The sequence below is a fragment of the Alexandromys fortis genome, unplaced genomic scaffold (assembly GCF_014885135.2).
Source record: "Alexandromys fortis isolate MF-2015 unplaced genomic scaffold, M_Fortis_MF-2015_v1.1 scaffold_124, whole genome shotgun sequence".
In the NCBI taxonomy this organism is placed as follows: domain Eukaryota; kingdom Metazoa; phylum Chordata; class Mammalia; order Rodentia; family Cricetidae; genus Alexandromys; species Alexandromys fortis.
Window position 1 is genome coordinate 3,996,112 of NW_026067995.1, and position 12,148 is coordinate 4,008,259.

The 12,148-nt window shown below is 41.9% G+C and overlaps 1 protein-coding gene across 8 annotated transcripts in view; it reads right to left on the reverse strand.

Moving 5' to 3' along the window:
- Positions 1–605: 605 nt before the first annotated feature.
- Dnase2b (deoxyribonuclease 2 beta) overlaps positions 606–12,148 on the reverse strand; it is a 37,791-nt gene continuing 26,248 nt past the window's right edge. For 7 of the 8 annotated variants that reach the window (XM_050160117.1, XM_050160116.1, XM_050160118.1 and 4 more), the window contains 5 exons: positions 10,152–10,323; positions 7,528–7,609; positions 6,242–6,403; positions 3,265–3,462; positions 606–1,438 (listed from right to left, as the gene is read on the reverse strand). In XM_050160117.1, the coding sequence (XP_050016074.1) occupies positions 1,101–1,438; positions 3,265–3,462; positions 6,242–6,403; positions 7,528–7,609; positions 10,152–10,323 (952 nt within the window). In that variant the 3' untranslated portion in view covers positions 606–1,100. Of the gene's footprint in view, positions 1,439–3,264; positions 3,463–6,241; positions 6,404–7,527; positions 7,610–8,767; positions 8,838–10,151; positions 10,324–12,148 lie in introns of those variants that run through there. The other variant, XM_050160123.1, reaches the window with a different exon arrangement.

Genomic DNA, 12,148 nt, shown 5'->3' on the forward strand with positions numbered 1-12,148 from the left:
TTAAGCAGTTAGGTCTTTTGATTTTATTATTATCCTTTTGCATCACATGTATTTCGTGGTGAGAACTCCAGAAAAAGAAACACGGACACTAAGGTGACCACCCTTGATTTTTGCTTCTTCATTTACATGCATTTCCTTCAAATTCATGGACTTAGACTCACACTGTTTTCATTCTATCTCTTCACTTAGTCCTTCCTAAAAACCATTCATAAAACTTCTTTGTGTCTTTTTTTTTATTGGGTGGAGGTCAAATTCAAATCTCACCACCATTTTGCATCCTGTACTGTACTACAGAGGAAGTGAGATGGAGCTCAGGGTCTTGCAGGTGCTGTACACAGGCTCCACTACTGAGCTACCTCCCAGACATTTTTAATTTTTTTGTCAGATAAGTTCTCACTAGGTTGCCCAGGCTAGTCTTGCGTTCACTTTGTTTTCAAGTCGGTCTTGAACTAGTGATCAACAGCTCTGTCTCGGTTTCCTGAATAGCTGGGATTATAGGCTTGGCTTCCTCCAGTGATTTAATTGTTAGCCAGCTACATGACAAGCTCTGTACTAGGTGGCTGAACATGCTTAGGTATGATTTCCCTCAAAAATGACATGGAGAATTAAAGTGAGCAGTTCAAGAATATATTAGTAGTAAATAGCACTTGCAAAGATGGCGAGACAAAACTATAAACCAGTGGGGAGGAGAAAGAGGGGAGGAAAGACAGAGAGAGAGAGAGAGAGAGAGAGAGAGAGAGAGAGAGAGAGAGAGAGCAGACTTTTTATTTTCTTCGAACGGAACAGTCAGGAGAGCTTTGTAGAAGAGATCAAATTTAATCTACAAGATCGGCCACTGAAGATGACCAAACTGCAAGAATATTCTCTTTCATTCCATCCATTATTGTTATTTGTATATCTTGATTTGGGTTTCTAATTCCTAAATACAAAGGAGACAAATTTCTACTGATTAAACAGATTGGGAAATGGGGACCCACCGTGTTTTATTGGATGCTACGCTGTGCACACTCAGAAACCTTTAACATGTGGAGAATGGATCCAAGGCAAGAAGTTCCATTTCCAGTATTTTCAAGGGCAGTGCACAGGTCCTTGCCCCAAGCTTAGCCACATTTTTTATAATGAGTAGCTGCTCCATAAAATGACTGATAAATGTGCCAACTCATGGTACAGATGAATCCCCCACCTCTGACGGCTTGGTGTGGGTCCCGATTTAGATCTCCAATACAGGTCCAGTGATTGTTGGAGTTGCGGGAAACGCACCATTTGGAATGGTCATGGTAAGAACTGAAGGAATATTTGCGATCTAGTCTAATGTAGTTGATATTGTAGACGTGGTAACGAAGGGAGCAGTTGGAAGGAAGCTCATGATTCCTCCGCTGCCAGGTTTGTACTAGTAAAGGTGTCTTCAAGCTTTGAGCCATCCAGCCTGTAAAGATGTCTAGGGGCCAGGAGGAGAGAAACAGTGAATGAGATCGGCCAGGTCATCCCTGAAAAGCCCCTGGGGAGTAGAAGCCCCCACTGCTCTGCGCATCTGACAATTGCAACAGCATGACTGCATTGTAACATAGTGGGAGGGAAAATAGTTTCTAAATCCTAAAACAATGTAAAGATGCCGGAGTCTGCAAACACCTTCTCTCCCACACAAAGAAAGTAATATATGTTTTAACCATGAAAAAAAACTTCTGGAAATAATAAGGCTGGAGAATTAGAGGCAATTTCAAGGATTTTTATAAGTCACACTATTATGATTGAGTTTTTTGAAGTCAGTGGGAGGAGTTTTAGAAAAGTGTTAGTTTAGAACAAAGAGAAACTAATGTATGGTCATAAATGTTAACTGAGGGATACCGTCCAGGATGAACTTGAAAGGGTGGATTTCAGGGGATGTAGGGAATATCAGATTTTCACTACTGTGACAAAAACACTGGTGTGGACTATGGTAGTGGGAGAGCTGGAGAGGATCTGAAGAAACTGAAAGCTCTTAAGGACCTGAAACCGGATGGATTTGGTGGTTTGTTGGGAGAAAGGGAAAGAGGGAATGTATGACGTCTTGGAGACGGTGTGGAATTTGAAGGAGAGAGTGGGTATGTGGGCGAAGATGGCGAGACCAGTCTGGCACCTTGCGTTTGGTGAAACAGCCCATTCACTGTTGAGTGCATCCATTACAATAGATGTCTGGGGCAGAAATCCCAGCCTTGGAAATCACCCAAGGGCTTTCTGAAATTATGTCACATGGCACATAGAGCAATACAGGAAAGGGGAGAAAACCATACAGCAATCTCTTCTCCTGAGGAGGCAGCTCCGGCACAAGGGACTTTAATACATCAGAAGGAAGACCAGGAGGCTATGCTTCCAGAATCAGTGAAGGAAAACATCCAAGGAAGGGAAGGTTTTTATTAGCACCGTGGCCGGCAACAGCTTTTGCTGTCCCATTAGTTTCTGTATCTCTAGTGTCTGACATAGGCTGTAGGTAAATTCCCTATAAAGTAGAAAAGAAGGAAAAAAAGCAAAAAGCACGGGAGACCACAAGGCTATGTAAGACAAGCATTCACGGCTGGGAGACATTGCTTACAGACAAAAGAAAGACTCAAAGTGAAGAGAATCAAGCCGCTGAAGTCTCTGAAGTTGTGTCAAAAGAAATTTGGGTGGAGAAGGGGAAACCAGAAAGATGGACAGTTTAAACTTGAGGAGTAGCTTTTAAATAGGCCTGTGTGCTACAAAGAAGAGAGTCTATGAGAGTGGGAGGTTTGAAAGAACAGATTCAGTAGAAAAAAAAAACCACTGAAGAGTTTCGAGGAGAGTGGGTTATAGAGAGGGCATGGTGGCTGCTGGAATGTGTATAAACCCAAGTACGAAAACATGAGGATAGTTAAGAGCAAGGGGGTACAAAACTTAAATGATTGCTCCCTTAGGGTCTTCGTTCTCACCACGGGAAAGAGGAAAGGGTTGGATAAAGGGCTTGAAAACAAGGAGGACTCAGAGCGACTGCCTAGCAGACTCCGGAAATAGCTGTGACTCTATGCCCAGCAGAAACTAAAACTGAGTCTCTGGAAGCCCAGCTGTGTGTGTCTAACGTGCTCCTGTGTTTGAGCTGGCAACTACAGCCATTCACAGGGAACAAGGAAACGCAGGAGCTGATGCCTGAAGTCTCTCTTCCCCTTTGGCCTCCTAGCTTCCCTTCTTTCCCACTTCTCTGTCTCGAGTAACCAGAGCATTTTCTCTAAGCAACCACCTGATTCCTACTAACAAGGCGACAGCCTTTCCTACCATCAGTATAAAGAGAGGATTTCGCAAAATGGAAGAACACCAGTCCCTGGGCAGATTGCAGAGAGGTGAGCCTCCGGTCAGGGATGTTTAAGGAGCCGGACTTAGCACACATATGAGTCATATGGACGATTTCTTGATGGAAGATGTTTGGGATGGAGCAGCTGTAGATGTTTGGTTGGGAGACAAAGAGCTGAAAATCTAAATCGAGAGACAATAAAGAAAGGCTGAGAATTTAAGCATAAAACTGATATTATGGATTTTTGTGTGGATTGAAATACAGAAACAAAATATTCCCCAAGCATATATTCCTCCCACCCTTTTAGAGCAACAGCCTTCAGATGCCTTGTGCTTAAAGTAATTGAAGCATATTGAACATTTCCTACCCTCCATATTTTTTATGGCTTTATGTCATTTTTAGTCTTTTGGAGGGGCGGGGGTATATAATGTTTATATGTGTGCATATATGCACCCATGATGTGTGCACATATATGCATGTGCCTGCCATGTCACACGAATGGCAGTCAGAGGACAGCCTCAGGTGTCGGTCCTTCCTTTCTGCCTTATTTAAGGCTTGGTCTCCCTGCATTTTGGCATGGCATACCCAAGGCTAGTTGGCCCATGAGCTTCTGGAGATTTTCCTGTCTCTGCTTCCTTCTTGTGGTAGGGGTGTTGGGGTTACAGTGCATTGCTGTTAGATTTGAATTCTGGGGATTTAAATTCAGGGCCTGGCAATCAGTTTATCCAAACCCTCTCCCCAGGCTGTTTTATGTCGTTCCCATCTAATCATTAGGTAAATTCTAATTTACCTAATAATTATCTAACTCATGTAATTATTAGGTAAATTCTGTTGCTACCACCATTCCCATTTTTGAGATGAATTAACTGAGACTCTGCCACATACCCGGGATTATAAAGCTTGCCGATGCAGAGCTGAAATTCATTCCTACATAACCCTGCCTTGTTGCCCACCTGCTTTCTTTCCTATGTGTGCTATATGAAGGTAAAGAACTCCCAGTGCCGAACATTCGGCTTGAAGAATAATCAGCTCCTTGTACGCCCCATCCCCGTAGAGCTCTGCACTCTGCCTTATGACGAGTCAGATGAGAGCCGTGATGGCTGGGCTCGATTGGCAGCTCCACTACCTCTGGAATCGACCAGAAGCCAAGGGGCTGTGTCCACCTGTGAGGGATTTTTCTTAATTAAGTCATTTGAAGTGGGAACACCCAACCTTTAACTTGGATCTTTTGAGGGCGGGAAGATCTACTTTTAATCTGGGCCACACCTTCTGGTGGCAACCTATCTAAAGGACGTGAAAGAAAGAAGCGTCTGCTCTTTGCCTGCTTGCATTAACTCTCAATGTCCAGTTCAGTCTTTCACTGAAATTATAGGTTAGTTCTTTGGAGTTCAGGCATGTACTGAAGACTAACTGAGACATTCAGCCTTATGGTCTGAACAACTACTGGATTCTTTTTATTTTATTTTATTGATTTTTACTGAGCTCTACATTTTTTCCTCTGCTCTCCTCCCTGCCTCTCGCCTCCCCGCTTCAACCCTCTCCCAAGGTCCCATGCTCTCAATTTACTCAGGACATCTTGTCTTTTTCTATTTCCCATGTAGATTAGATCTATGTAAGTCTCTCTTAGGGTCCTCATTGTTGTCTAAGTTCTCTGGGATTGTGATTTGTAGGCTGGTCTTCTTGAATTTTGCAGAAAAATGGATGGAGCTAGAAAACATCATTTTGAGTGAGGTAACCCAGACACAGAAAGACAATTATCACATGTACTCACTCATAAGTGTTTTTTAAACATAAAGCAAAGAAAACCAGCCTACAACTACTGGATTCTTAGCCTTCCCATTGGTAAACAGCCAATGTCGGATTAGCTATAAATCACTATACTAAATATCACGTAGATATGTATTCATTGTACTAAATATTATATAGATATGTATTTACTGTACTAAATATCACGTAGATATGTATTCATTCTGCCACTTTTGTCCCTCAAGAATCTAGCCTAGAGTCTAGACCAGTGGTTCTCCACCCTTGGAGAGCAACCTTTTGGGATCAAATGGCCCTTTCACAGGGTTGCATATCAGATATTATGCATCTCATATTTTGACATTATGATTCATAAGAGTAGCAAAACTACAGTTAAGAGGTAGCACCTAAAACAATTTTATGGTTGGGGTCACCACAACCTGAGGAACTGTGTTAGAGAGTTGTCGCATTAAGAAGATTAAGACGTTGGTCTAGACTAATACAGAGCTCAAGTTTGAACTAGGTGAGAAACATTTCTAAGCTTCCTGTACATGAAGCTCAAACACACTACGTCTTTTCTAACCTCCATACAGCCATTTGCCAAATAAAAGTATTTTGGGCTATTTGAGCACGAGATCTTAGAAGACGTTTATCTATGGCTGAGGTGTGATCTTGGGAATATGAAGGCAATATTTGTTCTGAAGAAATATTTAAAAAACTGACATTGAGTCTATATCTAAAAACAGGGGTTTGTCTCTTATGCAACACGACATACACACATGCACACACGCACGCATGCTATCTGGTTCCTCATGTAAAGTACAGAGATCTCTAATCAGTAATTTCCTGTTTCTGTGTGTTTATGATAGCACTGAGGCCTCTGAAGGCATCCAACGGAAAGTCAATACCTAAGTTTGTCACTGTCTCCAGTAATTGTGCAACATCGGTCTGCCTCACCCATTTTTTTTTTTGTTACTTACCTAGCCCCCAAATTAATTTGAAATTCTTTCCCTGGTAGAGTTCAACAATGTCACTTACAGACCAGGAACTGAGGCTGGGTAAAGGATCCTGCTCAAGGTTTCACCCAGCAGAGGCAGTAGGAGAATCTAGGCACCAGAAGGTCTATGAACAGATTAATAGAAGAAGTGGCACCCTTGTTTATATGGCTCCTGCTTCCTTCGTCAACACATTGCCCCTTTACATAAGCTCCAGGGTTACCTATTTTTTTATACTGGCTGTATTTGAAAGTTATGCAGATGCCACTTTGTCCATAAAGTCTCCCTGAGGATGGATAATCATAGCCATCTTTCGGAAGTGGAGGAAACCTGGGAACAGAATGAATCAGCCAGATGCCCTGGATTCTGTTCCATACAAGTAGACCTACCAAAAAAAAAAAAGACACATTTGATTTGGAGAAGTTAGAAAGCAGATCTTCTCTCAAAATACATTTCAAAACTGTGACACTGAAGCCTACCTAAGGGTTTCTTAGGCTCTTGAGAATGATCTTACTCCTATTTCAAGGACTTCAATAACAAGCCAGGTACACATCATGGTGTCCCCTTATTGAAAAGGGGAGCCAGGGAGGATACTTTGTGAAGAGGAGAGCTCTTGTTAACCATACATAGTACCTGACAAGCTCCCGAGTATTAGGATTACTTGTTTTTGTTTATCTACATTTAAATTTTTCTCTGACACATACACTTATGGATAGTCTGTGAATGAAAAATAACAAAGGTTACTATGTTAAGAATTCCTGGATCAAGAAACAATATGTAGCCAAGCACTATGTTACTAGCAAGAGAAACTTTAAGGATATGTTTTTAAGTGTTTATTTTAAATGGAGTTGCACATTTAATAGAATGAATTTTATTCAAAGCAAATATAGCTTGGTAAACTTCCATAAGCCTGGCATAAGCCTATAATTCTAGCAACATGGGAATTTCAGACAAGAAGATCAGAAGTTCAAGGCTAGCTTGAGCAATTTGGGCAGATTCTATACAATGGTCTGGGGGTATAACTCAGTGGTAGATTGATTGGCCTGCAAAAATGAAACAAATAAAAATCAACAAAATGTAACTAAAAAGTGTGTATATATACTTCTCTCTCTCATACACACCCTCCCACCCCCATTATATCCTTGCTGGTGTGTGTCCATGTATATATACATATGAATATATAAACACACACATATATATACACACATGCATGTGAATATATGTATATATGACTTATGTATGTACATATGTATTTGAATGACCAGTACTTGGCGTGATTACTTTAAAGCACATTTTTTTTAAATGGTAAGAAATGAAAAGGGCTTTGGGATGTCAAGTCATCTAATTATTTTGTAAAACGCTATAAAGAAATCATACCTCAGTAAGTCGGGATGAATCATAAAAACAAAAGCTGTCTTTTTAATGTGGAATATGAGGAAATTAAAGAGGAAAGGCTTAAGAAAATGTTGATTCCCAGTAGGAAAGGAAAGCCAAGAACCCCTGACTTACCTTTGGTATGTCCATACTTTCTGCTGTAATTCATAGACTTAGGGACACCGTCATTGTATATTAGATAGGCTGTGTTATTGCTCTGTGGGAATACATGAGGATTATAATGGCATGAGTCCTCTATTTTCAAATACTCTCACTATTTCTATCAGCTTCCCAGGCTGCAGCAGCGAGCTTTCATTAGGACACATAAGAAATCATCCACAAGAACATGAAGTCTGTGACATGCAAGACAGAGGAGAGAAGCCCGTTTTCACTCATACAGATTTTATGTGTATATGTGTACATGCGTATTTGTGTGCAGTGTGTGTGTGTGTGTGTGTGTGTGTGTGTGTGTGTGAGCTAGACAACAACCTTGGGTATTATTCCTGGCCTAGAACTAGCCTAGCTCAGTAGAGTGGTTGACTGGCCAGCAAACCTCAGGGAGCCACCTGACTCCACTTCCTCAGCTCCCGGATTATAGGCACGTGCCACTGCCTGGCTCTTTTAGCCTCGTGTGACAGGAGCCCTATGTGGTCTGTGTGTGAGGATGACACTTCCATTTCCCTTGGTTGTTTTGGAAGCAGGGATCTGATTAAGCAAGCAGTGGATGATCAAAGGGTGCAGAATTGTTTGTTCAGGAAGTAAAGCTGGGACAACCAGCCAAAGGTTACACCTGGGGTTTTTCCCACAGATGTTATAGGTGCGGAGTGGAGCGGGTCGCTGGGATCTCATTGCCTCTGCCTGGGTCGTGCCTCACTGCCTTCATGTAGCTTTGTATTTAATCAGGACACTCCTCACTATTCGCTCCCCTTCCTCTCTCATGTGAGCGTCGTTTTCTCCCAAACCATTTCTTAGTGCCACATTGACACTTAGAAAAGGTGGTGAAATTCAATGTGTGATACTGGATTTCTTCTTCATTTTACATGACAGCCTGTTTATTCAAAACTGGGTTGCTATTGAGATGAAATTATTTTGAAAAGCACCCGCCACAGGGCTTGGCTCATTACATGTACTCAATCAGGGATTGGAGTCGTTTTAACTGTGCAGTTTTGCTTCAAGGTTGCTTTTAATAGCAGACGAATAAAACAAGCACACACACCCCCACCACCACCACACACAGTGATGTCTCCTGAGAGAATGTTCAGGTAGACTCAGGTAGACTGGGGTGGCAGTACTAGAAGCTAACCCACAGAACAAGACCACAGTCTTGTTGTGGTGAATGTTAAACTATTTGACAGGTGAAAAGCCAAGAACCTACCATAGTGTAGACACAGTCATTTTAAACATGCTCATAAAGTGTTTTCAGGGAATGCATTCATGGAGGGGACCTAGCATAGGATAGAGAGATTGATTTAATTTAATTTTATTTTTATTTATTTTTTTGTTTGTTTTTAAAGACAGGGTTTCTCTGTAACTTTGGAGCCTGTCCTAGAACTAACTCTTGCAGACCAGGCTGGCCTCTAACTCAGAGATCTTCCTGCCCCTGCCTCCCAAGTGCTGGGATTAAAGGTGTGTACCACCACTACTCAGTGAAGTCATTTTAAACACACCCATAAACTACTGTCAGGGAATGTCTTCGTGGAGTAGAACTATGGGTGGGTTACTGCTTGGTATTACCTGCCTTCCATGTCTGGAAAGCATGGAATGGATGGATCCTGCAACACCGTGGAGCTGGCCACACTGACGCAGTAGGCCTGCCTGCTAATCTAATCTGTCTTTAGTCAATTCATTACCTTGAAGTCCAGGTTGCTGGCTTCATCTCCACTCAGATAAGTCAGGTCTAGGACCCTGAAGCTAAAGCCTTAGGTGGCATCCTACTACTGTTTTGAAAATAATTAATTCAAAGGAAAACCCAGAGGAGTTTTTCCTTGGATCACTAGTACTCATCAACACCATGATCCAAACAGCCCAAACTCAAGGCCTGATGCTCACAGACCCCTGGCTGCTGGACAGGGCTCTTACCCCATGCATAAGAGAGGACGTGCTGAACGAGTTGGCCGAGATCTGACAGCCTGAAGACTTCGGGAAGCCATCATTTCACTTCTTGCCTAGTGGTGCTATTACACTTGCTGCCACATTGTGAGAATTTTTGTTTGTTTGTTTTAATCAAAGGTAGTTAGCTTAGCAAGGATTTATATTTCCTGAATCTTCCTGGTTCCCTGGTTCCCTTTGCACTGATTAACTAATTGCATCAGGTTGTGAAGTTGAATTCCCACCAATAGGATGAGACATGGTTGCTATCTCATCACGGATATAAGATGGAAGCCACCTTGTCTAAGTATGCTGGCTAGCCCAGTTTGGGTCTCAGCACACCCTTTTCCTTAAAAGGATTGCTATGCCAGGCTGCTTTTGCTTAGTCTGTGTATTCCTTCATATGTTACTGAGATGATTCTTTGTTTTTAACAAAGTAAATTGACAACTTAGCATTGGTATAGAGTAGGATGATGTATTTCTTAAAGCCTTAGTCAGGTTGATTTGGTTGTCCTGGCCTAGTTCTGCGCGAGTTTATCTCAAGTTTCTACAGTTAGGGGTTAGGGGGGTGTGTTCAATATATATATTTATATTTCAAAGATGATTTCAGATGATGATTTAGATTGTTTATATCCTTCTATGATCTTCACAAATGATAGACTGTACCCTACCTTGGAGTTGTATGCTTCATACAGTGGCTCCAGGGTCCTTCCCAAAATACTTTTGTTGTTGTTGATCAGATGGTTGCTCTTCTTCCATTTTCTTGTTAAGGAGTCTAGGTACAGGTACTCCAGCCCTGTCCTGTTCTTATGAAACACTTTGGGCACCTTATAAAAGATAACCCTAACACAGCAAATAGTTCAGAGTTGTTAGCATTTGTCTGATTTCCTGCTGGCAGGCTATGTTACCCACATCAATAAACCATTCACTGTGTTTCATAGGAGGCCTCTGAGCAAAGGGACTACTCAAGGCTTCTGTCCATTTCTCTGTCCCTGTTTTTACCTTTCTCCCCAGGAAGGCAAGGTTGGTGTGGGCAGTAAGTTCTAAGTCTTAGAATCTAAGATATCAGCTGGCCTAGTGACTGAGGCCCCTGGAATCAAAGCTCATATGTGTTGAGAGTAAGTCTGTTTCTCTTGTGTCCACATAGCCCCAATGGCCCCAGTGGTCACAGAGGAGAGAAGGCTAAGGTCTGGGTCTGCGATTCACTCTGCATTTCTTGGGGTCACTCTTGCCACAGTGCTTAGCCCCTGGTCTCTTGAGGGTTAGTCAGTTGAATATAAGCTCTAATTGTGAGATTTATCTTGGGTGGAGCCTTTCCTGCAGCTTGGTCCTGAGCAACTTCCTACAGCTCAGTTTATCAGAATGTTCTAGATGGAAATTTGCTCATTAAGGGTTTGAAGCAGGCCTTTTCCTATGTCTGTGGTCATTCCATTTGTTCTTTCCTTTGCTTAGCTCACCATGAGAACAAGTGGTTAGGCCTATGTAATGTTCAGCCAGCCTTGGGTCACCCCAAGAAAGCCAGGCTTTCTCGAGTGCTCTAGTCCCATTGTGACCAAAGTCTATTTTTACTGAGCTGGCCTGTGTCCTGTAGGCATCCTCCTTTTAGATGCCAATAGTAATCCAACGTTGTGGCCATCAAAACTGTCGCTAGACCTTGTCAAAAGTCCCCCAAGAGCAAATTTGCCATACTTTTAAAACTATTGTTCTAACCAAATGCATAATAACAACATGAGACCCTGTAATTAACCCCAAGAGACTCAGCGAGCCAAACACAATACACTAATCCTTTGTTCCTCCATTGGCCTGAGAGGCCATAGCATCTCCATAGCATTTTAAAAACAACTTCTTAATTATTTTCAAAACATAGCCCAATGTTAAAGAGGCTCCAAGAGGCCTTCTGGGCTGTGTGCTACCTAATGGTCACTCAGTCTATTTCTGCCACGCCCCCAAGAGCACTGACTGAGTCTCCAGAGAACTGTTTGGAGTTTTCTCAGGGGCAACTCACCCACTCAGCAACCAACGCTACCTGGGGATTGAACCCAGTGGCACACATCAAGTCCTTTTCTTTCTAATTAATTAATTTATGTATCTATCTATCTATCTATCTATCTATCTATCTATCTATCTATCTATCTATCTATTTACTTATTATTTAAAAGCATCAAAAATATTCTTGATTTATTTAAGAGGTGAATAAAGCTGAAAAAGTACTGTTCAGGTCCAGTATCCAGACAATTAGAAACTGAAACAGTAACATCCAGTATCCAATTAGAAACTGAAACAGTAACATCCAGTATCCAATTAGAAACTGAAACAGTAACATCTAGTATCCAATTAGAAACTGAAACAGTAACATCCAGTATCCAGACAATTAGAAACTGAAACAGTAACATCCAGTATCCAATTAGAAACGGAAACAATAAAGTCCAGTATCCAATTAGAATCTAAAACAGTAATATCCAGTATCCAATTAGAATCAATTAGAAGTATCTATTTATTTAAAACAAGCTCTCATCTAAGCCAAACTAGCCTAAAACTCGCTTTGCTGCTGAGGATGGCCTTGAACTCCTGATGCTTCTGCTGGGATTACAGTGTGTCCCATCCTATCCAGTTTACGCGGTGCTGGGGACTGAGAGCTTCATGCATGCTAGGCAAGCATTCTGTCAGC